The sequence below is a fragment of the Pholis gunnellus genome (genome assembly GCF_910591455.1).
Source record: "Pholis gunnellus genome assembly, chromosome: 9".
NCBI lineage: Eukaryota > Metazoa > Chordata > Actinopteri > Perciformes > Pholidae > Pholis > Pholis gunnellus.
The window spans coordinates 10,110,271-10,136,010 of record NC_136535.1 but is presented as its reverse complement, the minus strand read 5'-3'; the positions used below and the strand labels follow the sequence as shown (position 1 = coordinate 10,136,010).

The 25,740-nt window shown below is 44.2% G+C and overlaps 1 protein-coding gene across 1 annotated transcript in view; it reads left to right on the top strand.

Moving 5' to 3' along the window:
* The window catches only part of robo1 (roundabout, axon guidance receptor, homolog 1), a gene marked incomplete at its 5' end in the record, with an annotated part of 156,036 nt that overhangs the window by 115,517 nt on the left and 14,779 nt on the right, over positions 1 to 25,740 (top strand). The window contains 15 exons of the mRNA XM_079166405.1: positions 3,343 to 3,463; positions 4,585 to 4,723; positions 4,889 to 5,016; positions 10,242 to 10,366; positions 10,575 to 10,746; positions 12,401 to 12,606; positions 14,559 to 14,640; positions 14,853 to 15,021; positions 15,116 to 15,282; positions 15,388 to 15,509; positions 17,176 to 17,407; positions 18,189 to 18,310; positions 19,888 to 20,059; positions 22,125 to 22,325; positions 25,261 to 25,287. Of these exons, the coding sequence (XP_079022531.1) occupies positions 3,343 to 3,463; positions 4,585 to 4,723; positions 4,889 to 5,016; positions 10,242 to 10,366; positions 10,575 to 10,746; positions 12,401 to 12,606; positions 14,559 to 14,640; positions 14,853 to 15,021; positions 15,116 to 15,282; positions 15,388 to 15,509; positions 17,176 to 17,407; positions 18,189 to 18,310; positions 19,888 to 20,059; positions 22,125 to 22,325; positions 25,261 to 25,287 (2,185 nt within the window). The remainder of the gene's footprint in view (positions 1 to 3,342; positions 3,464 to 4,584; positions 4,724 to 4,888; positions 5,017 to 10,241; positions 10,367 to 10,574; positions 10,747 to 12,400; positions 12,607 to 14,558; positions 14,641 to 14,852; positions 15,022 to 15,115; positions 15,283 to 15,387; positions 15,510 to 17,175; positions 17,408 to 18,188; positions 18,311 to 19,887; positions 20,060 to 22,124; positions 22,326 to 25,260; positions 25,288 to 25,740) is intronic.

The following is a 25,740-nucleotide window of genomic DNA, read 5'->3' as shown; positions in this document are numbered from 1 at the left end:
AATCAAATCATATCTGTCCCTGAGTTAAGTCAGTAGTTGCTCATTAGCACGGAACCTCTATGCCACATAATGAACTCTTGTGGCCTTTGAATTCACTGCTTGTCTTGTGTTTTCTGCACATTTGGATCATGCATGTATTGTGTGTTGACTGCATTCACACCTAACTACCTATTTGTGCCTACTGTGGCACTCAAGTTAGTATTTTAGGCAAAATGAAACAATGCATGAGGTAGTTCACCATTAGGTAAAGAACAAAACTGAAAAGAGGAATACTAAGAGGAGACAAGATCAAATGCCCAACATTAAACACAAGTTTAGGAAAAACCTCTTTTCAGTTTTGTTCCTCACCTAATGGCAAACTACCTCATGTTGTTTACACAGCACACATGGTCTTTCTCGTGATTGCATTGTATCCCCATCAAATAAAACACACACAAACATGTTCCTGTTGCTTATAAATAATTGGTGGACGTGACGACTTATCAACGTCAATGCTGCAAATGTGATTTTCTGCACTGATGGGTGAAACCCTCAGAGTAAACATTCTGAAGACTCTTTTTTGTCCATGTAGCCTGCAGCAGTGTTGGGCCTTCTGTATAACTGAAAACAGGATCTGGTAGATTTAAGAGAGCTTCGTGGACCAGCTGGTGTTGCTCGCAGTAAACTGACTGAGTCTTCCCAAAAGGCCGCTTTAAAAGTAGCGCTAGACGTCATGTAATGCTTTCGTGTAAGTATGTGTAATCAACTGTGGTGACAGATAGGAGTCTGGGCGGCCTCCGGTGGACACCCATGTTAACAGATCAAGTTGTATTAGAGATATGACAATCATGGGGCGATGTTCAGAGTTTGTTTATGGTATAGTCAATATTGGTGCCAGTGAATATAGACTTTGGAGAGGGAGGCAGAGGGTGGAATCTTTATAATGTGATGAACAGCTGAGCTCGTCAATGGGTCCCCCTCATCCAGCCTGCATTGTTGTTTGGTTCAGTTCATTCCTCCCGCCGTGCAACATGCTGGAACGTGCAGTCTCCTTGGTGATCCCTGGTGATCAGAGCGAGGTCCCTCTGTACTGCACTTTACTGGGATAGGTCGGCTTGGCTTTGGTGGCTGCAGCATAAAGGGGGAATGAACTTCAGAGAGAGGCAGACACATCAGAAGGAAACCCTTCTGTTTTCTTTCTATTGTCGGCAGCTGTGTGTAAAAAAACAGCGACCTGCTGTGTGTCATCTCACATATATTTATGACTTCATGTGGGGCGGTTTTGAAAAGTTTCCCACCGCGCCATAAAGAGTGAGGCAGGGCTATTACCCTGTAATGCTGCTGTGCCACTAGCAGCAGCTGGCCTCATCGCTCTCAACTTTGGTCAAACAGGTCTTTCAGGAACCATGAGTAAAAGATAAATAAACAGAAACAGCAGAAATGACAGTATTCAAACATAGAACATTGTCTGCTGAAAGCAAGAGTTTGTTGGCAACATCATAAACGACCATAATGCAGCACATTGTCCTCCTCCTTTTGTGCAATAGTTGTGGCTAATTGTCAGCCTGTAAAAATAACTGCTGTGTGAATACCAACAGAATGCGTGTTGAACAGAGGCTTTCTTTTCATTATCAGCATTGCCAAATGACATGAGACAAAAGGCAACAGGATAGAGCCGTCTCCCTGTAATGCAGGGATAATGGTCAGATTGTTGGGGCTTTCAGCCGCCTGTGTGCTTCGCTGTGTTGTGTGGAGAGGATATGCCTGCAGAGAAAAAGAGGGCCGCTGCTGCATTCATTTACTTGCTCTTGGACTCCCTGCTGCTCTGGCACTCCAAGTATTTCTGTAGAGAATGGGAAACTGCCACAGACACACAGAGGTAAGAATATAGATAGAGTAGACGGGGCCCTAAGTGGATCCTCATGTCAAAGCTCTGTGGACCCAACAGTACACCCCCCCCTCTTTCACTGCTGCATGCTCTGCCCTGACCTTGGGCCTTTGTGAGTGTCACAGTGTTTTAGCTGTTAAGCCTTTCCTCAAACAAACAGTAACATAATGATACTTCAAACCCCTTCAGCACCACGGGATGCCCTAAATAAGCCAGCCTTCCACAGCCTCTTCAAGTCACTCTGCCCTCCTGCTTTATCATGAATATTAAACAGGGCTGAAGGGCCGAGGAATGCCTCTAAACCAGAAGAATGTGTCTGGTTGCAAAGTTGTCCATCAAGAATCTTTACAGAAACTAAAATCCATACATACAAGTTTGTTCGTCACACGCAAGTGATGAAAACTTGACTGCACGTGAAGTACAGTGATGGAGATTCCCAGAGACGTGTCATAGCTCTCAAGTGAACCCACATGTAGGAGGGCTTGAGTTTAACATGGTAGTCACGCATTTGCCATATTGTGTGTCAAGCTCTCTGTCAGTGCTACTCTAATGAGGGTATCGATTACATGCTTGCAGGTGGTGGTCCTGGTCTCGCAGGCCGATGTGTGCATTTAAAACCTTAAGCCCCCATCAAGGCAAAGAGATCATTGGTGCGCCATGCTATTGTCTGTGTCTGCGCTGACTGGCATGGCTGTGAGCTGAGAGAAGGGTTGAGGGGCCTGTGCTGGGGCCGGGGCTGCCTTTCTGACTGCCTGAGAACAAAGCACCTCCTCTGGCCTGTAATCAAAGCCCTGGGAAATAACAGACATGACATTCACCTGGACAAACACACATTCACTGCTGGGTGTGTATGTGTGTGTGCTGTTCATGTGTGCTTGAATGTATGTTCACTTGCTCTCACTTGTAGTTGTATGCACACACAGAAAAAAATAAGTCCAAGAAACCTATTCTTTAAAACATTCCCCACGATAATAGCCAAAACTATCCTGAAGCTCTTTGAGGCGACTGGAAAATTGCTCTCAGTCCTGCAGGGCCTCAGGTGTTCCCTCAGGGAACTGTGGTTGTGTTGGATTGGGAAAGCGTACTTTGGCTCAGCTTACCCTGAGGAGGAACAGGCCCACTGATAGTGATTTAGACTTCAAGTGGAAGCTGAGTGGAAACAGCGAAAAAATGGCTGGAGAGATAGAGTAGTCCAGTTTATCTTTATCTCTATAAGCTCAGAGCCAAAACCCTCTTTAGCACCAAGCCATTATGTGTTTGTGAGCACATTTCATCATTGTGTTGTAATAGCTTTTTGGTAAGTAAGTGCTCCGAGCCATTCTTAAATGCAATCAGGAAGCGTTTTTGTAATGTTTGAGCTACGCTGTTTTCTGTTTTCTCTGTGTCAGCCAGAGGCCCCAAGTGTCTCTCACACTCTAATATTGTTGTTTTTCCTCTCCAGGATAAGCCTCTCACCTCCTCTTATATTCCCTCAGATACGCGGAGGGAAGCTGATGATCACAAATGCCCGGAAGAGTGATGCTGGGAAGTATGTGTGCGTCGGCACAAACATGGTCGGAGAACGTGAAAGTGAAATAGCTGAACTTACAGTGCTTGGTGATTAATCTTTTCTTTTTTGTAATCTCTATCTGCTGTCTTCTTGACTCTCTGTCCACAGACAACCCACAAACATACACACACACACACACATACACACACACATCCACATACGTTTTTCTTCTGTTTGTCTGCAGTGAGAAACCCAATCCAGATGTTAAATTTAGATTGTCAATCTCCCAGGGAACTAAATGGTGTCGCTGACCTTTATCAGATAGAGTGTGAGATGACCTCCAATCTCACACTTAACTATGAATCCCACGCTGGCCCCAGCAGCCTTTCTCCTATGACCAGCTGCACCCTATTTCATCATGAAAGACCTCTGACCCCGATACTCTTCTGTGTCCCGAGCAGAGAGCATGTCCAGACTCCTGATTTGTTTTTTTTACCTTCTTCACCTCTTTTCGGGCTTAAACAAGGCCAGGCCCTAGTTTTTGTGTTTGTCCATCTGAGTGAGCATCGTTACCTAGAAACTCTGGTTAATCGTAAACCACCATGGTTAGTTTTTGGGACCAAGTCCGATGGAATGTGTGAGTAAATAGAAGGATTAGCATCTAGCCTTTTTAGAATATAGAAAATAAACATAGGTGTCCAGAGAGAGTCAGAGCTTAGACTTTCTGTGTCAGTGTCAAGTCTTCAATTAATTTAGTGTCTTGTCATGTGTAATTAAAAGCCTATACTGCACCAGGAAGCAGTAACTGTTTCCTCTTCTTAATTTTGTCTTGTGACTTCTGTGCGCTGTCCAGTCCATGTAATCTAGACTGCATTTTTGTCTTAATTAACCTATGCTCTTAACCATAAATTGGCTATTACCATGTTCTTTTTTTGTCTCTGTATAAAAACTAAATTTGATTAACTCACATCTTGTCGTCGATTTCATTCCAGGACACCTCACAGGACCTAAAACTAAAACTTCAAGATAGCTTTTTCCACTGGATTTCATTACATTTTCAATTTAATTTCCAACTTAGCTCTAAAGCTTGACAACAAAGAACAGGACTGAGATTCATTGAGGATATCAAAGCAACAAATTGAATGACTTTCACTTAATCAAAACATTATTCCACTTCTACCGTTCCGTGCTATAATTATACATGTGTGTGATGTTTCCATCAATGCAGAACGTCCCAACTTTGTACGTCGCCCAGGCAGCCAGGTGGTGTTAGTGGACCAAAGTGTAGAGTTCAGATGTGAGGCCCGTGGTGACCCAGTTCCTACCGTGCGCTGGAGGAAAGACGATGGTGACCTGCCCAAAGGAAGGTATGACTCATCAACTGGTCCCCTTTCATCACACAATACCTTTCTCCCGCACCTTCTTCCACTGCTTGCTTTTTTCTATGTCGTCAGCTGACGCATTGTGTCTGTGTCAATAAAGTTTTTGTGTATACGACAACATTAGATACATTAATCCCTGTTTTAATCCAGATACGAGATTCGTGAGGACCACACCCTGAAGATCCGTCGTCTGACCTCAGCTGATGTCGGCTCCTACACCTGCGTGGTCGAGAACATGGTGGGCAAGGCGGAGGCATCGGCCACGCTCACCGTCCACGGTAAGACAGTACACTGTTACGAGTCTCAGTTTTTACACTGTTCAGTCTGCTGAACATTTCATTTACAGCTCCTTGGACAGCTATTTGGAATTCATTTCCATTTTGGGTCATTGTGCAGCTTGATTCAAATGCAATTTAGCCCTACCAAATTGCAATAACAGCCCTCAGCTTTAGCGCTACACGGTCATCACTTTCAACTATTCTCTCTCAATTAGCTGATTGATTTCTAATAAAAAAGAAACTCAAAAATCCATAACAGCTGTAGAGTTGTGCACGTGGGAGCTCAGCAGCAATCGATTTCAATTGCCCTATACAAGTGGCATTTCTCTCGAGGCATGTCTTCCGTCATGTTGTAAGACATGCAGTACTATATGTGAACCTATGGAATATCTGTGTGTCTCCTGTGGCCCTCTCCATCGGACATCTTATTAACAAAGTTGGAATATATAGCAGCTGGTCACAGTGTGTGAACATTCAGAAAGAAACCATTCAAGGGAACTGGGGGCTGGGATCACCCGTAGACCCTCCTGAGAATCAGAGAAACACAGGGGCCATTTAACGGCAAACTAATGGGAATGTAGGGACTCAGGTGAGAGAAGAAGGGAAGGAAGGGAGGAGGCTTAGTGCATTGGAGATGGGGATTGGATGGAAGGACAGTGAATATGTCGGTCTTGGTTGCAGCTTGCCACTGATGCAGAACGGGTCGGGAATTGGGGCTGGGGGCGGTTATGGTGAAAGAGGATAGAGGGGGAGGGAGAGGTTTCTGTGGTGAGGTCAGTCATATTAATGTCCAGCAGTCTATGCTGCAGAGATATAAAGAGACAAGGCAATTTTATTCCTCTGCCAACCCCCCAACCCGCAAAGACAGATACTTCATCATCACATGGCTACCCTTTGCAATTATTTCTTGGTTTTCTCCACAACACAGCAATCTTTTGATTGGTTGAAGAGCAAGATTAGCCACACCTGCCGATACACCCATCAATATATCTACTTCTCTTATTGCCTTTTTTCACTCTTTCTCTCTCCCTGATGAAAGCTTAGTTAATGAAAGGGCATTGATGTGCTGGTTCAATAGGCTGTTCCCCTGGCTTAGAATCATCTTTGAAATGCTAAAACCTTTCTTGTCCTCAGTGGAAATGAAATGTCTTAACCTCAGGCCAATTCCCTGTTGCCTACATGCAGAAGCATGGCACTAGCCCTCTTTTCATACATTATGCCTTTCAACCCCCATGTTATTCGAGTTAGAGAGGTATGGAAAACGAACCTCTGCAATAGATTTACGGGACAAATGTCAATGCTTTCTTGGAGTGTCAAATCTGGTGAAAGGCAGAACAGAATAGGAATCCTCGTTCTGCTCTCATGGTTAGATCGGACTAATGCCTGAACCTCTAAGTCTTCTGAGTTCCTAGAACCATTTCCATCCACCCTTCAGATCCCTGAGCTTCATCCAGACCAGGACATGAGGAGGCCAGCGAGGCTGTGGGCACTGAGTAGTCCAGCTAATTAAAGACAAGCAGGCCACAGTCCCACGCCCGGAAATGACATGCTTCTAATTACAGGAAAGGAAAGAGAGGCCGGGTAATTGTAGGTCTAAACAGGCCAAAGCAGCGAAACGATCCATAGGTAGTAAGATGTCGCTGTAGTAGTGAAGACAACATTAATGTGGGGGGCAGGAGTTTAATCTGTGGGTTTACTGGGCAATGCTGTCGCACTACATCCAGTCAAAGTACGGCAAGATTGCTGAGCCACTGCAAAATAATAACTGAATAATATAATGTCAGTGGTAGTGAGCCGCTGGCAGAGCAAACTACACCCCAAAGCAATATGGAATGTGAAATATAAGGACAAAGTGGAATTAATGTCAATATTCTTTGATTTCAAGTTCTCTTCCGCTAAATCTGCTGTGATGTGTAAATGGACGATAAAACCAATAGAATTAAAACTGGATTTTTTTCTTTCTCCAAAATCTGGTTAAAAATATAGTCATTCCCTGCAGTGTCATTATGCAATTTGCTTATCATTGCAATATGTGAAAATTTAAATACAGCAAGGCACACCATTTTGAAGATATGTTGAAAAGCAAATCCCTTTTAAGAGCTGGACAGTTAATGAGAAGAATCCAACTCTGTGTGGACAGAGGGGGGATTTTCACACCTTCCATGGTCACATTGTTAGGGAACAATGTCGACATTGTGGAAGTGGTGCCCTGGACTAGTTTTCTTTCAATGTGCTCTGCTCTCGTTACGACTAAATCAGTGAATTATTGTCTTACACACGTTTGTCAGTTCACTACACCTCCTTTGGACTTATAAATATGTCAAGTAAAAAATGTCATTTGATTGATGGAAGAAACGCACAATTGGCCAAGTCACCAGCCACAATTATAGTTTCATCGTAAAATCATTAATTTAAACCACATGAGAATGTAGCAGTGAGATGGGCTGTTCAGCTATTGAGTCTGTTTAAGTCTGCATGTGAAAGTGGGTATTTTTTAAAGAATCACACAAAGACATTTTGATCTGGGTCTGGTGTGTTTAGATAATGTTTATACAATACTTAATACTTCAACTTCAACCAAAAGAAAGGCAAATTTCAGACTGTATTGGACAGAATCCAGAAAATCAGGGTGTTATTTATTCTCAGCTGGTTAAGTTTGCCGTTAGCAGTGATTTATGTGTAGAAAGGTCTTGAATGGAATGGCAGTCCCTAGAGCAGCGTTGCTAATAACCCATGTAAAGGGTCTGGAAGGAGACTTGGAACTGGTGCCAAAACAGAGCGAGTGAGAGGAACTTTCCTGTCAACCCACCGTGTACTGTTACAGTGATGATAAATACCAAAACCCGGTTGGGCGCCACATATAGAGCTGATGCTTTTTATTGTTCTATCTCTGTGTCTCTGCATTTGATTTATCTTAACCATCAAACAGACCCTTACAGTGTATTACTCACAGTCACGCAAAGTTGTGAGAACCACATTTCAGTTGATGCAGTATAGAACATCTCAGAGAAGGACGGAGCAATTTAAAGCATGCTACAGACCTCCCAATGGGAGCCGCTATTAATCATGCTAAATCCTCTGCATGCAGTTCTACTCTTGTGTTGATGTCAGGCCCACTGAACAGCAGCACTGCTCAAATCCCCATTAATATCTCTGCTGAGGTGTTTGGTACATAGCCTGCCTCCTATTGGGCTGGAGGCCACCGTGCTCAGTGTGTTTTCCCCGGCCGCTCTGATCAGCTTCTTGATAGAGACTCCCTTCTGCGCTGTAAGCTAGCGGAAAGTCTACAACAAAGTAGCCCGGTCAGATTTAAATCTCACCTCTCCCTCCAGGTCCACAACTGTGATCACAGCGGCATGGGAGAGGTAGGGTTACCTAATTAAAGGCTTAGACACTCATGAATGGATGTGTGTAGGTGTTGTAGGCGGTTTGTGTGTTTGAGGGTGTGTACGTTCTCATGATTGTGTGTACCTAGAGCCTCTCACGCATGGATAGCGGTGAGCATCTTCTTCTGGGAGCGTTTGATGCGAGTCTTATCTGCATTTAAAAGGCCAGCAGGGGGAGGAGGGAGGGGTCGGCCATTACTCTGACTGACAGCGTTTATGTTTCCGTGGGAGCCGTTGAAGCAGACAGATTAGATAAGGTGACTGATTGGTTGGGGGAGATTTATGGCCAAAGAGTGACAGTTAACATTCACCTTGTGGTTTTATGAACCGGGCTTACATTTGCATGGCTGTGTCAGAGGGACTGTGATCCAGCTGCTCCTCAGGGTGCTCTAAACCTCATTAAGGGCAGAGGGGCGTTCACTTTCACACCTGGAAAGAGAGGAACAAAGTAAAGCAAACATTATGTCTGCTAAGCATAAAACATCTGTCTTGTGTGTTTCATATTGTTTATGTGCCTTTTTTGTCATTTTATTGTACCTAATCCAGAATTTTTCCTGTCTTTGAATATGTCCTAGGACTGAGGAGAAATGTTGAATCAGATGTGTGTGCGTGTGTGTGTGTGTGTGTTTGTGTGTGCATACTTGTTTTTAATGCATTCCTGATCACTCATGCTAATTATTTTTGCTCTGTGTCTCATGTGGACCCTAGGGTTTGAGTCAAGGGTGATATATGACTTGTCTTTTATTCATAGAATATTAATAATGATTATTTGTATCCATGGACATCACATTGTTATTTTATTTATCACTCCTCTTTATGTCCTGCTGTTTATTATTTATTCATTCATCTTTGGTTTTTTTGTTGTTGTGTTTTTGTTTCCTTTTTAGTCATGTCTGGTAAGTTGAAATGTCACCCGTCACCTATTCACCGCCCTGACAGAGACAGGAAGCTGTCACAACCCCCCTCCATCCTCCTCCCATCACTTCTCCACCTTCCAATCAGCACTCATGTTTCTGTTGTCACGGGCAACAGTGACAAAAGGACATTAATGGGTAAAAATATGCTCAGCTTGGGCCTCCAAGGTAAAGCCGCATCATTACATTCTATTATTTCCCCCCTTTTATGCATTACCAAACACCCCATCTTATTCATGGACAAATTGTGTCTGTATTTCAGATGACAGTTTTCAGATTGCCTCACTTTATGTAAAACACTGCAGCAGTATTGAGCAAATGAACATTTGAGGACCTTTTCAGAGTGGAGGTGTAAACTGGCCTGCCTTTGGGCCTCTACATTCAGGGTGTGGGTCCTCACATAGATGGCCTATTAGACCAGAAAGGCCTAGTGTCACAGCAGAGCTGCGTGGATGACCTTGTGCTACGACACCACACTTAGTCTTAGATGGAATTTGTCATTGAGATGCATGGGTACTGCATCCTGGTCGAGGCCTGCATTATTGGAGGGTGTCAGCATGGACAGATGGCTCAAATTTATTCCCCATTTCCATGTAAATTTTAACGGTCGATGCCCTTGCCCATGCAAATGAGGAGGTCGTTGTTTTTCCTATTCATTACATCTAGAGTATGCCTGGATTGTGAATTTGATCGGTGTACTGTTAATCTGCTGCAAAACACACTTGCGCAGAGTTTTGAAAGGGAGACTGAATTCTTCGGTCCATATTTGAATACAGTCAATACACAATAGCTGCAGTCAAATGTATTTTATCTTTCATTCAAATAACCCAGACTACTTGTAACTGTAATATTATGATAAGTAAAATAATTTGATATGCTGTGTTCATCTATTCAACGGCTAACCGTTCTCATGGCTCTCCTCCAGTGCCCCCGGCATTTGTGGTTAGACCAAGGAACCAGGTGGTCGGGGTTGGCAGAACCGTCACGTTCCAGTGCGAGGCCACCGGAAATCCTCAGCCAGCCATTTTCTGGCAGCGGGAAGGCAGTCAGGTAAATAAGATATACCAAGATAAATGTTTTTATTTTAAAACACTCTTCATCTGTTTGGAAAACATGCTAGCATACTCATTCAAAGCTCTGGAAAGAACTATTTTGTAGGCATAGTTTACTTAATAGCTGATATTCTAACATGCTTGCATGCATTATGCCATTTTGGAGTGAAATCTTTGTTAATAGAAGTCTGACTGTTCCCCCATAGAACCTGCTCTTCTCCTACCAACCTCCTCAACCCTCCAGCCGGTTTTCTGTGTCTCAGTCGGGGGACCTGACCATCACTGATGCTGAGCGCTCAGACATGGGATACTACAGCTGCCAGGCCATCAACACTGCTGGCAGTGTCCTCACCAAGGCTCTGCTAGAGATCACTGATGGTAAGCAACCGTCTTTTAAGCACAGTTTTCTGCACACAGCAAAGAGGGAATTAGAGGAATACTGAAAGAACACTCAAGCGGATAACTATTGGTATTTCGAATAAGCGTTGGCTCATGCGGATACTGCTGCTCATCTGAAATGCTGTAGTTGTACCGTAGAGCATATTAATATCCGAATTGAGGTTTGCGAGGTCAGGTCTGGCCTGTTCTATGTGTTCCTGTCAGAGGTAGAGACTCTCTGGTGCCTGTGCACCCAGACTGTGTCTCAGTATTTGCCTTTGCTGGCTTCACACTGGCTAATGTCTTCTTCGGTATTCCTTAGCTGGCTTGCTGCTGTCTACCGTTGGAAGACTGTGGCTGTGTGGTGAGGTCTGGATTGGGTCCTCTAATTACTCCGTTAGCCAATCCCTGTCAGCCTGGTGGACTAACCATGGCTTCCTTTCCACCATTCCCGCAGAGATCTGGGCAGCTATTATTTTGTCTATGACACACCTAGATTCATCCCTTCATTTACCAAATGTCCGTCTTCATTTCAGGCCTACAATGCTATGCTCCATCTCGCTCTCCTCTTCTCTCTCTCATTCTGTCATGCTCTCTGGATAATAATAACAGTTATTAAAGTGAGCAGGCCACTCTGAGGCCACCACTTCTCCGCAGGCAGATCTGGTAATTATAGGTCATGCTGACAATGTTTTAGTAATTGCACCATCCCCGGCACAAAAGCAAAGACAAAGCGGCCAATAGATTACACCTCAGCATGGCTCTGAGGATCTATGAACACATACATACATCATGTGTTGCTGTTACACTGTGTTAGGTATTAATTTGATTGTTCCTCACTGAATGTAACTCGCTAGTAAATCAGTGGGGTTGACAGCAATGGCCATCAATAGTGCTATGAATGATAATAATCAGAGGGAGGCAGACAACCTACAGCAGGACTATGATGAAATAGAGCATTAGAGACAAAAGAAAAAAGAAAAAATGATCGGGTGCATGTAATTAAAGTGTCTCTCACAGCTCTTCCCTCTGCCGCCTCATCTCCTCTATTCTCTGCACATTGCAGCCTTTCTCTGTCTCTCGAATACATGCTTTCTCGCTGTGTCTTTGTTGTGTTTGTGTACTGGTTGAGCACCCAGGGTTCACAGGCTAGGAGGCAGGGAGGAGGAGTTTATACGCCCTCATGCTAATAACATTGTCTGTTCTGGGTGGATGTTTTTTTTTTTTTTTTTTAAGCATTTTCTCCCTTGTGTTCTGTGTTATGGCTGGGGGATGGGCCAGGGGATTGTTGGCCGTGAGCGATCCTATGGGTATTGCCAGGCGTCTGTTAGAGCTGCTGCGAGAAGACTGAAGTATCTGAGGCTGTTTGATTTTAATTACGCTGCTTTTATTTGGCTAAGTTCGACTCCTGCTGCTGAATGATTAGAAAATTGTTTCCAGTTCTTCAAATTGGATTTAGTTCCTCTCCCACGACCCTTTCAGTTTTCACATTGCTACATGCCGTTTGGCAGATTCTCTGCTTTTTGTGTGCTTTCTCACACAAGCTGTATTTGTCTGAATCCACTGTTCTTTCTGTTCCTGCTACAAGCACATGAACACCTTCACAGTCCCCACCACGACACATAATTGCTCATTCTCCCTTCTCCTTCCACAGTTATCTCAGACCGTCCGCCACCAGTTATCCGCCAGGGCCCGACCAATCAGACAGTAGCTGTGGACGGCACAGTGGTCCTCAACTGTGTGGCAACAGGAAACCCCACCCCCACCATCCTGTGGAGGAAGGATGGTGTCTTGGTGTCCACACATGACTCCAGAGTCAAACAGCTGGACACGGGTGCATTGCAGATACGCTATGCAAAGGTAAGACACCTGCTCACATGTACAAACATGCTCAGATCCCTTTTTAACATCAACCAAGGTAAATGTACAACACAGGGCCCAGGCATGTTCGGTGGCAGTTCTTTGACGATGGACGTTTAAACTTGCCTTGTATTTCTTTAGAAATACAATTTAGATTTTTTAATCAAGGTTATTTTTATTAGACTGCCTTTAATGTCTGGATCCATTTCAAATACACTTCAAAGTCGTCCATATCACATCCATAATGTGATGGACAAACCCCTGCTGGTTGGTAAATAAAGCATGTGTTCCCTGCGCTCAGTGGGCTGTCAGTCAGTTGCTGCAGGTTTGAAATGGAGTCTGTGAAGTCGAACAGTCTGTAGTTCTTGTCAGTCAGCTAGCGCAGTGGGTTGTGTGTGTAATTTTGTGTGTAAGCACATATGTGGGATGTGATGGCAAGCTGCGTGACGCTGAACACACTCTCAGGGATGTAGGGGGGTGCTGACGTGTCTTCCAGATGGAGGCGTCACGGGGTCAGAGTTTGCGTCAGTTTGCGGTGTTCTGATGAATGCTGGCATGTCTTGTGGTGACAAGATTGCAGTATGATTGGGCTGCCAGCGTAAGGCAGGCAGGAGGGGATGCGTCTGAGTCCCTCTCCCGCTGTAGCCGCGTAAACTCCGCAGGCACTTTGCATTAATGAACTTGTCATTCCTCCCTGACAACATTTTAATGAAGATGTTTTTGATGCGTGAGGTAATTTATTTCAACAATGTGGTTGCGTGAGTTTTATCGTTGTATTGAGTGTCAATACATTTTCTTGCCTGCCAGACAAAACAATACGCACCTTGAGGGTCATTGGCAGGACATGCTCACGCTCAATTCATCTCAATGTTTTTCTCTCTTTGTTTTGTTTACACACCAGCACAGTAGCCCTTAGTGTACTATGCATCACCACCGAACCAAAACAGAATTATTTGTCTTACCCACTGACTTTGACTTCAGTTGACAGAGGGGGATGTCTTTTTTTAAATGCAGCACTGTGAAAACACGCCATATATCTTTGCCAACAGGGTTATGTTTTGTGTTTTGCTTATTAGCCTGTTAGCTAGCGGTCCCTCTCAAAAATGTGTCAACCGATTTCAATTCACACACCATGAGCCAAGAAACAAATGATTTGTTATTGGTCTGTATCCAAAATCCAGGTGTCGATCCAAGAATTTTGTGAGAGAAAGGGCTTTTTTCCAGCTCTTTTTTCTCATGTACTACTGCACTTTGAATGAAAACAACCTGGCACATGTACCACGTGATTGTCTGTGTATTTTGATGCAGCTATAATGCAGATTACATTGTCCATTATTAATAATAACAAACTTCCGCCTGAGAGAGAGAGACAGAGAGAGGTATAAGCTCTCTAAGTGCTTTTTGGTGTAATCTCTGTACTAAAATGTAGCTAAACTACAAATGATACACTCTTGTTCACCAATGCATACTGCACTCTAAAACGTCAGTGAGCCCCACTTTTTCCAACTTCCTTTTTATATCTAACTAAAATTGTATGAATAATCAAGGTTCTATATTTTCCGTACAGCTTGTCACCACATCTGTTGCACAGAGCAGTGGAGTCCATGTTTGGTACTCAGGGGGATGGTAGTCAGAGAAAAAGGTCTCCAATTAGTCAATGATCCTGTGAAAATCTTTTCCATTTAACTAGGAATGGTCTGCCTCTTGGCCTTTCCAGCTGCTTCCCCTTAGTTTCTGCAATGAAAGAGATGATATTAAGATTATCACGCAATGACAGCTGCCTGCTACAGACCCCAACAGAATGTCAATAAGCAGAAAAGTGATGGTGTGTGAGTGGGGGGGAGATAGCAAGAGGCAGAAGCAGGGAAAGAGATGACTACCAGTGCACGGAACTGTGGCACGCGTTTGAATAATTTCCATTTAACCAAATATCCTCCTCTATTTCCCATCAGCTTGGTGACACTGGTACCTACACCTGCATCGCCTCCACACCCAGTGGAGAGGCCTCATGGAAAGCCTACTTAGAGGTCCACGGTAAGACTTACCCATTAGTGAGGTTTAGTGTAGGAATAGGAGTTGCTGGATATGTTTTAATATTCTTATCCTCCTTTGTGAAAAAACAAGTCAAATAAGAGAGGTAATAAAGGTTGGTGATGTTTTGAATGCCTTTTTTTTTGTTTTTACTGGGAAATAGCAATAAACAACATTCTGACCTGTTTCTTTCCTTTTCTCTGTTCCACATCAAGAGTTTGGAGTCCCAGTCCAGCCAAACAGGCCTACTGACCCAAACCTGATCCCCAGTGCCCCTTCCAAACCTGAGGTCACTGACGTTACCCGGACCTCCATCTCCCTTTCCTGGAGACCTAACCTCAATGCTGGAGCCACACCCACTTCCTATATAATAGAGGCCTTCAGGTAAAACTAATCAGCTCAACGATCAGAAACAAAAGAACTGCATGGCGTTAATGCAATCCTTTAAACCTTGATTATCTCTGTTGTGTGTCCACAGTCATGCATCAGGGAGCAGCTGGCAGACCTTGGCAGAGCATGTGAAAACGGAGTCATTTGTACTGAAGGGCTTGAAGCCCAGTGCAGTCTACCTCTTCCTAGTACGGGCAGCCAATGCCTATGGGCTGAGTGATCCCAGTCCTATCACTGAAGCTGTGAAAACACAAGGTGACAACTGCCGTCTTACTGAATTTGATATACAGTAACGCAATGTGTTTCTGTAGTTTCGGTTACAAGATGATTCATGTTTGGTGCCTGTGCTGCTGCATACAGATATCCCTCCCACCAGTCAGGGTGTTGACCATCGACAGATCCAAATGGAGTTGGGAGAAGTGTTGATCCACCTGCACAACCCCACCATTCTCTCCTCCTCATCTGTCAGGGTGCAGTGGACAGTGAGTATAATTCTCTCCTTCTTTATCTTCAGACAGCTGCAGCCAGCTACAGATGGCCATAAGGATCACTGGTATGGCTGGTCACTAAAGCTCCAAGGTTAGTTTAGTGATATGCCTATGGTCAATTCGTCAGGCCAATCAGCCGAGCTAATGTTCTAACGCTCTAGCACCCTTCAGAGGAAGGACACTGCAGAGAGCAGCTTGTAACACTGTCCAAGAGTTCTTAGTGTCCATCTGGCTTGGGCCTGAACTGGTCCGCTGGCCAGAGACAAAAATTCTCGGCTTCGCCCACAGTGGACCACTCAACTGCCCAAAAGCCAGACTACAGAGCCCAGCCTTCTGCGGGCCATGTAGTACCGTATAGCAGTGTGTGGTGTGCCAGCCTGTGCCCGATTGCAAGATTGAAAACACTTGAAGGCTGTTAAAATAAAAACAAGTGAGAGGGAAGAGGCGGCCAACTCATGCTCTTAAGTGGAAATGGATTACAGATGTTAAAACGGATAAGTGGGAGAGGAAGACGTACAAGTAGAAATGGGAGCTTTTGGTGGCTTTTCTTTGCTGGTACAAGCTGAATGTAAAGTACTTATGTCCACCTGCGATTGATCTGGTTAATGTATCTTTTTTATATTATGAGAAAATATAACTATACTGTCCACCTCATATAGTTGATATTGGTCTGTGGGATGGCTCACTGAAAGCTAAGAGCAGTCCCTGTTGTGCCTTTTGACATAGGGCCACCCCTACATTCCCAGGTATTATGAAGTACCATAGTGAGTGATGAATGGGACTGAGGAAACGTGAAAAGGATACTGACATGTCAAGACTGATTTAAAACATTACTGCCCAGTTACCCTGTCTCTTTGGAATGTTCCAAAAAAACACATGACATGGGGGAGACTTACATTGCAGTTAAGTGCCACGGTTTCCTTGTTTTGTGGGGTTAAATCTATTCCCAATGTGGAGTTTCTTGGTTTTACATTTTCCTTTGTGTGGTGGCAAATGGTTGCACAGTTTTCGGGCTAATGAAGACCACCTGAGCCGGCAGCATATTTTATGGGGGAGGAATAAAATGAAATCTGTAAAATCCTTCGCCGGTACTGCTTGCCTTCCACGGGGAGTCTTAGGGATGTAAGCATACGTGTGAGCAGTTGTACTTTTTCTCCAAACATGCTGGATCACAAAGCAACACTTTATTTAGCTGCATCAGATGCTGTTGTTGATGCTGATGCATGTACTCTCAACTTCTGTAAAGACCTACTTTTCCCCCTCTTCCTTGACTTCAGCATCTAGTCACTACACTGGGGAGCAGGACAGGATGAGACAGGCTGTTCTGGGAGCCTGGGCCCTATTTAACCAGCTCCAGACTTAGAGGAACCTCTGGCCAATGACCTCATACTGCGGTTCGCACAAATCGCTGCTGCTCCAAATGGCGCATAGAGAGACAGTCAAAAAGTGAGATGTAGATGTGGATGGATAAACAGAGGGTTGATGTGATGAGTTAGCACCCCATTCCACCCAGCGCCTGCCGTATCAGTTGCACGAATCCATAGCTTTCCGGTGATGCTACAATCCATTCCATTACTGTATCAGTTTCCACTGAACTGTGAAGCAGCTAATCAAGTCAAGCTGACACCGTCTTTGTCTGTGTTCTCGTGTCATTCACAAGGTGGAGCAACAGTCACAGTACATCCAGGGCTACAAGGTGATGTACAGGCCTTTACCGGAGGGGCTGCAGAGGAGCGAATGGGCTGTGTTCGAGGTGCGGACCCCTGGGGAGGACAGCGCCGTTGTGCCGCAGCTTCGGAAGGGAGTCGCATATGAATTTAAACTCCGCCCCTTCTTCAATGAATTCCAGGGAACAGACAGCGATGTCAAAATTGGCAAGACGCTGGAGGAAGGTGGGAGAGACGTGAATGTGTTCGAGTTTGCTTTAGTGCTTGCATGTGTGCATGCATGTTTTCATGTTTACACAATTTTATATGCACAGCCTGCATGTGTGAGAGCACACAGCAGCTGTTCACAGCAGGCAGTAAGGCCACGATTATGTTATGTTCAAATGTGGTGTATTCAAGCATGCTATGGTGGATGTTCAGCTCTTTAAAAGGCCCTATGGAAACCAGTACACAACACTTCAGTGCAAGTGTTTTACTGATGTCTCGTAGGGTGTGGTTGTGGCAGTCTCATGAGGTTTGGTTGAAACCCAACTGCAAATTTTTATCTGTAGCGACCAGTTAAGAGAAATGTGAGCGTTTGCTAGTGAATGTCTGTGTGTTACATGTGTGGGAGTGTTTTAATCTTTTTTTTCTTCTCCTTTGTTCCCAATTCTGTTGATAAATGCCTGTTTTTTTTTTAACACTCACTGTGATTAAGTCTTTTATGTTGCATTCATAATTATTTCAGTTTAATTACCGTTGGACCGCAGGTTGGCATTTAATAAGCACTACCGTACTACCCGCGATCAGAAAGCCTTGTCTGTTTTGAGTAAACAGTTATTTGCTTTTATTTACCCACACAAAGGCACCTGTATTGTACTTTTGATTATTCGTCCTTTGTTCTCACCACAGCTTCTGTCTCACATAGAGATTAAGCTAAATGGAATGGGTGGAGACAGGGAGAGACTGCACGCATGTCTCATGTATGAAGGTGTGTTTTCTATCTTTTGTCAATCTCCCCCCTCAGCCCCCAGTGCCCCTCCTCGCGAGGTTACAGTGGCGGAGAGCGGGGACAATGGGACCGCCATCGTGGTCTCCTGGCAACCCCCTCCAGAAGAGGAGCAGAATGGGGTGGTCCAGGAGTACAAGGTAACACAAAAACAAAACAGCCAGCAGCTACCTCAGGTCTTAGCTAGTGGGACTCGTATCGTGGAGACACACAAAGGAGACACAAACAAGGATGCCCATAGAGCAGATAACAGAGAAAGAGACAATGCGCAGACATGGAAAGGTAATGAATTCCTGGTTGAGGCGCACCTTTGTACACTCCCCAGTGCTCTTCCTCTGTGTGATGACAGAGGCTCAGTGACAAGAGAGGAGAGGAGTCTGAAACAGGGGAACTGTTGGAAACTGTTGTGAAACAGTGCCACCTGGTGGAGATGGTAGAGCCACACATGTTGTGACCATCAAAAGGTTTTTCTTACCTTTCTATTGGTAGTTATGCAGTAACTGGTGAATAAAGATCATAGTGTGTTTAGCGGAGATTAATTGCTGACATGTTCCATACACATAATGTGTTTTAACTATTTATTTCCACTGATACAAATGCAAATTAAAAGAATGCACCATTTTAAGTGTACCTACTTAAAAGTGAACTTCACTGTATTTACGGTATTATATGATCTAGTAGAGACATCCATGTAAAGGCAGGTAAGAGTGTACATGTAAGAGAGTGGAGGGTAACAAGCTGTAATAATGACCAAGGAGAGACAGACCTCTATTATAATTCCAGTAATTTCTTTGGAATGATAATGAGTCCCCTTTTCCTCCTCCTTAGTTGATTATGCTCCTTTTGTAATGACCTCACTTTGGACAGAGCTGTCCACTCACACGTTATTCTGTGGCAGTCCTGTATTTTAATTGGAAAGCCTTTTTTTTGCGTCAGGAAATATAGGTTAGTGGCGGAAGGGGAGATGAGGCAGAGCCAGTGAAAAAGTTAAGCCACTGTTAATTTTCCAGGTAAATGTTTTCTGGTGATGGGCTTTAGAGTAATTTCATGGTTTTTAAATCCGGCTCGAGAGCGTTGCCTGCTCATTACCGGGCCCTGTTCCCTAGCGGCACTTCCACTTACCGCAATTTTTAAGATACACAGAAAATTTCAGGGCTTTGTAGTTCCATCGGAGAAGTGCAAACACATGCACACGTGTATAGGACAGACCCAAGGAAGTGTGAATGTTAACCTGGTTAACTGGTGGGAGGAGGTGGGGGGTAAAGAAAGCAGAATGTCAGGGGTTCAGGATGTGGAGGTCTTCAGGCCTCATGCTGAGTTGAATGTATGCTTCTCTTTGTGGCCCTGGTTTGAGTCAGCCTGTGAGACCACTCTCCTTCCTGGGAGTGACAGCACTTAGCTTCTGCTGAAATTGGGTTATGGGGGTGATTACTGATCCCCATTTGTTTTTCATTGGCTTACGGCTACACGGAGACGTGTTATGGCTACCTCAGCTAATACTGACCCTGTGTTGAGCACAGCCTGTAAAACATAAAGCCATTTTGTAAAATGTTTTCCTACCTCAGAGATGTAACACAATACCCACGGTGTGCCCGAAATGTTGCAATAGCAGCACCGACCAATTATGAGGACACAGATTGGTGGCAGCTACCAAACTGAATGAAACTCTCCAAACATTGCCTCAATCTCCACTTTCTCTTTGTCTCTGTTATTGCAGATTTGGTGCTTGGGGAATGAGAGCAGGTACCACATCAACCGCACAGTTGACGGCTCAGCCTTATCCGTGCTGATTCCCAGTCTGGCCCCAGGGATCCGCTACAGCGTGGAGGTAGCAGCCAGCACCGGGGCGGGTCCCGGGGTCAAGAGCGATATCACCTTCTTCCAGCTCGGTGGGTAGAAACAACCTTTAGTTCTCTCTCACAGGAGGTCATATGCTTATTTTTCTTTTTCTGTCAGTGGATACGTTTGCTGTGTTTCAATGTGTTTGTCCTCTGGCAATTCTCTCACACAGAATGAAACCCAATCATCTGACAAATAATTATGGCATTAATCCAGCCCATATCAAATGACGAGCTTTTCAGTAATGTGACTCTGTGCCAAGTAAACAGACAATTATGTAATTCCTTTCTTTGTAATGGACTAGTCCAAGCCTCTGCCTGTTTTCCCTTTCTTTATCACCAGCGATGCTTAAAAACAGCAATTGAAGTGATTACTGTTATTGAGAAATCATTACACTTGTCACGGAAGAGTATGATGAGTTTGAATGAAAGGGAATTTTAGTCGCTTTTGAGCACAGAGATGGCTTTTAGCTACAGTAGCTGGCAGTGTGATCAACGCGGCCACATTAAATTCCTGTGTGGCAGCTGTTGAGCTTGCTGCCCCACCCTGCTCTGCTTTTCAGTCAAGGAAGCAATGTTTCCGTCCTTTAGCAGCAGCAATAATGAATCCTGCACTCTGGGCTCCGACTTGACATGTTATTAATACTAAGAAACACAGTGCCGTCTGCAGTGGGGCTAGTTGTTATAATTTTATTCTAGTTTCTTTCTTTTTTTTCCTTCTAGACGGACTGATATTTTGAGATGTTTTGTCAGTTTCTATTCCCCAAATCTATGAGCTGGCCTGTTCAGGAGAAGGTTGTAAAACACATGAAGAGCAGGATGAGGCAGAGGGAGAGAGAGAAAGAACTCAATCTGGTTTTAAATGTGTGATTGAGTGGGCTGGGATGGGCACGAAGAAGCATCGGCTGTGACTGATACAATTCCTCTCCCTTGAAGAGTTCCTGTGGTGATTGTTGCCATGTTCCAACACTGGAGTGGAACAATGTGCCTCGGGGACCAGCGCTTCACCCAAATGCATTTGTCACACTCTGAGCTTGTGCGCGTCATCCCAGCCTAGATACCTGTACAGTCCCTTGTGGGCTGCTTAGTCACATTGGCATGCTCCGTTCACTCGGCCAGACAGAGCCACAAATTGGGAAGACAGAGGAGTGAGAAGAGAGGCAGCGGAATGGAGACACGGACTGAGACAAAGACAGACAGAGGGATATGGAGGGGCAAAGGCAGGGAGCTGGTTTTCGTCTGGGAAGTGTTTTTTTGCCTCTGGCTTAGAGAGTTGGTGGAGAAGAGTGACTACAACATGAAAGGCTTGAGCAAAAGAGATGAAGACAAAGTAACACGAACATGAAGAAATTTCAGAATAACGGGGGTTGGGGCAACCCGAAGAAGTCTTTCATGTGTCACGCATGAGGGAGAAGCACAGAGAGAATAGACAGATGAGAAAAACAGACCGAGAGCGAGTTGTTGTGAGGAGCCGTACAGACGCAGTGCATTTCACAGTAGAAACAGCTTCGAGGCGTTCACACCTCGGTTTTCACAGATGTGCCCGAGTTTGCTAATTACTGTATTTGAGGATGATCTCATTGGATTTATTTATGTGATTAGGAATCCACCATTGCTCGGTGTAAGTGATGCCTCTCTGTGTTTTCCTATCCGGCTCCATCAGGCTTGTGTGGCGCACACGCTCTGTTTGAATGTCTTTGGTTGCTTTCGTCTGCTCACCTGCCATTGTTGACTGGGATTTGAGATGAAAGCCTTTTGAATAATAGAGAGAAACGACTCCATTTCCACAACCCAGCCTCATACACACCTCATATATTCCTGAGAGGAACAATCTTTTTGTGCATCAGGAGAAGGAAGAATGTTCATATGTATGTACTGTGCTGACTTGTGCTGTGCTGACTGATTTGTTTCAAATATACTTTCTCTATTTCAGGCTTTTCCACTTTGTTTGAGTTTTAGGTTTTAAATAATATTTCTTTCCCTCTTTTCTCTTGTTTTTCACATTCCTAAATCCCCTCTTTTCACTTGTGCTATCCAATTTTGTACCACCAAATGTACCTTTTTTTTCTTTCCTTTCTAATCCTGCTTTCACATCTCCTCCATTCCCCATCCTCAGATGCGTCTGGGCGAATGACGGAGACCGTGGACCAGCAGAACCCCCTATCCCAGCAGATTTCAGATGTGGTCAAGCAGCCGGCCTTCATAGCAGGCATAGGAGCCGCTTGCTGGATCATCCTCATGGTCTTCAGCATCTGGTTGTACAGACACCGAAAGAAGAGGAACGGCCTCTCCACCAGCTATGCAGGCATACGCAAGGGTCAGTACATGAGTGCAACAGTACATTTCACACTATCAGGAATATCTACTTCAATTTCTGATTTTCAGTGCCGGTTTGGGTTAAGATGAGGTTTTCTTACTTGCGAAATTTGGTGAGAAAAATGTAATGCAATATTTATTTGTGTGGCACTGTGTTTATTTCTGTCTCAAAACAATCTCATCCATCTTCTGCATCCCAAATGCTGCCAACCTACCTCACATCCTGCCTGTCACGCACACAGAGAGATGTCTTTGTAGAGTGCCTGAGGTGAAGTCTAACCAAAAGTCCAACAGGGCGCTTTAGGATGTGATGTGAGCCCCCGCTGAGAGTGCTGCATGAAGACGTCTTTTATTTCTTTTTCATACTTCTGTCACGCTGATTCTGCAAGGGTGTGTGAAGAGTGTTTTCAGTAAAGTACATTTTGAGGTCCAACAACTCCGCTTTTAGCAACTCCCCTCTGACTGTGCTGGGAAAGAGAGAATGTCTTACCATAATACCTCTTTATCAAGGACAAGCTGACATTTGCACATGCTTGAAGTACTCTCACTGTCCTTTTAGAGAGGGGCCTTTAGATATGGAGGAGTTGAGCATTTAGCAATCCAGTTAATAGTGTCTACTTACCATATGTTTAGAAACATCCAAGAATCACTACCCGCGCTGCATTTCAACCTTCTCGAGTAGCCACAGTGTAACCCAGGGTTGTAACTGACTTGAGTCAAAGTGACAGGGCTCATGACATGCCCAACCTCTGCCCACAATAGTTGGAGTATAAAGAGAGCTATTAGCCTTTCTTTCTGAGTCTCATTTATGTGTGGGCTGTCTTAATGTGTGGCCTTGGGCTGTGCAGCTGCTGCCTGTGAGCGCTACCTGCGCCGTCTTTACTCCTGGGCTCAGGTTTACTGCTGACTGCCAGGGTTAGAGGAGATCCGCCCTTCAACCCTGAGACGCACACAGACAATGTGCTAATCTGTGGCCGTTATACAGAAAACACAGTGTTGTTCTGAATCCACTGCAGTCATGCTAACAGTGGGAGTTGTGAGTCATGTGAAAGTGAGAACTGTGGTCTTTCACAATTTTTACACTTATATGTTTGGTCTCTAATGGTCACAACTGTGGCTTTCTATATTTTGGGATGAAAAAGATATTGTTTTGAACATCCTATGAAAGACCAATATGACATTTCAAATGATGTGTTGATTTTATCATATTTTCTGATAACACACTAATGCTTATATGTTGTTGGATGTTGTTATTTGGTTCCAGAGTTAGTTTTAGTGTTGCTATGGGAAGAAATGATGTGCAATCTGAGATTTCTTCATCCAAGCTAATAGCCTCAGAGACAAGTATTCTTTTAACCAAAGTAACTTACAAACAGGGGTTATTCAGACGCAACGCGCTGATACAGAAAAGTAACTTTGAAGGCTTTGAGTGACAGTATTGATCTGTGGCCAGGCGGCAGAGGGCTGATGTTACCCTCCGACTCTCTGTTATTCTATATGCTGATGTTAACTCACATAAACTCACAAAGCTCTTCAGGGGCACAGTAGGCAGACATTCTCCCTCCTGCTTCTCCTCCTCCTGCACCCAGACCACAAGAGGCCACGGTCTTTGTTGGAACTGGTTACTAAGAATGTTTTGAAAGGAGTATAATTGCAACCACATGAAGCAACACTCTGCACTCGGGGTGAAATTGGCTGAATTGAGACTTGTGTTTGTGTGCATCTGCTACAGTGTATGCTTGTGTTGCCTCTATTAATATTCAAATTTGTCAACTTAAAAAAATGTTAAATAGCTTTTTTTCCTATTTCCCTGCCAATGATTATCATGTAAACCCTATGGTGCTCATGTGTTGACATACTGTATTGTATTACACATTTTATTATGACTGCTGTAGAAAACCTCAAAAACAATCTTGTAACTGAAATACTCCAAACGCATCAGCTAAAAAAAAAGCCTGAGATTACAGTCACCAAATTATTACTCAACAAAGTAAGCTTCGTCTAGTCTGGGATTGAACATCTGTGACATTCTTGTGTAAGAATACATCCCGGTTCATGTATTTCAATCACGTTTGCATTTCTCACAGATGTTTTGCCTTCCAAGTGTTGGTCTGTTCCTTCATCAAAGGCATTCATCAAACAGATAAAAGCCATCCAACTGCTCATATCTGTTGACTAGTTTGAGCATCAAGAAGAGAGAGATTCAGACATGATGGGATGCTTGTGGCATTTAGAGGACATTTGTTGGCGCAGGTTCTGTATGAATGAATTGTTTGAGGAAATGAAAATGTGACAGCAGCGTCTTTCATCTCAGTTGTCTCATTCTGTAGGTTGAAGACAGAGAACAACATTTCTACGATGCACATATTTAAGGCAGCGTACTGGATTTCTACTGGCATGGTGCAATGTTGCATCAATGGCAATGCATACTTTAGCTTCCTTCACTTCTTCAAAGAGGGCAGCAACAAACTAAGTGCATTTCATAAAAGATACCCAGAAACCAAACTCACCATGATACAGAATCTAAATCTGCCTACTTCATGTCACTCTTTTGCACTTGGGCCCCTTCCATGCCAAAGTGTACGTAATTGAGCCGTATGTGTGATGATGTGAGTGTTAGAGATAGCAACAGATATCTCCCCAGTGTGTGACCCCTGCCCAGCAGGCCTCTGACAGTCTGAGCCGGGATTTGAACCAGCAGCTGGCTCAACACTCACTTTCCCCCGGTTGGGGTCCTGGGATGTCTGCAGGGATCAAAGACTAGGGGCCAGCGAGTAGCGTGTGAATGCAGGCTAAAATACTTTGAGTGGATTTGTGTACTTTCAAAGAAACTATGTGGTGATGAAGCCTATAAATTAAGTCAGGAACTTATTCCGGACGGCGCTGATGCACAATAAATCAATGCTTTATTTTCTCTCTTTTTTCTGTCCCCACAGTGCCATCCTTTACTTTCACACCAACAGGTAAGCACTTTCTTACTTTTTTTTACTTTATATACAATATGGGATGTCTACTTTTATTCATTTACTGCACAGTACACGAGCAACAACATTTTCAATACATATGTGAAACACTCATTCTAATGGCCAGAGCAGCCTCATTCCTAATAGGGTTAGAGCCGTTTACTGTAGAAAAGAAAGCGAGGGACACTCGGTGAGCAACAAAAAATAACGAGTCCAAAATTGGCAGTTTAGAGATCTACCTGCTAGAAAACAATGTTCCACCAAATGTTTGGGTCGTGTCAGAGCGTAATGCTTCTAGAGAGGCAGGCCACACTACTGAGAGGCTGTTAAAACTAGTGGTAACTTGATCAAAGTGCTGCTGGCAACTTCAGAGGGGATTTAAGAGAATGACACACCACCAGCACTCCAACATACCAATTAGATAGGCAAGCGGTAGCGGAGCTAAGGAGGTTA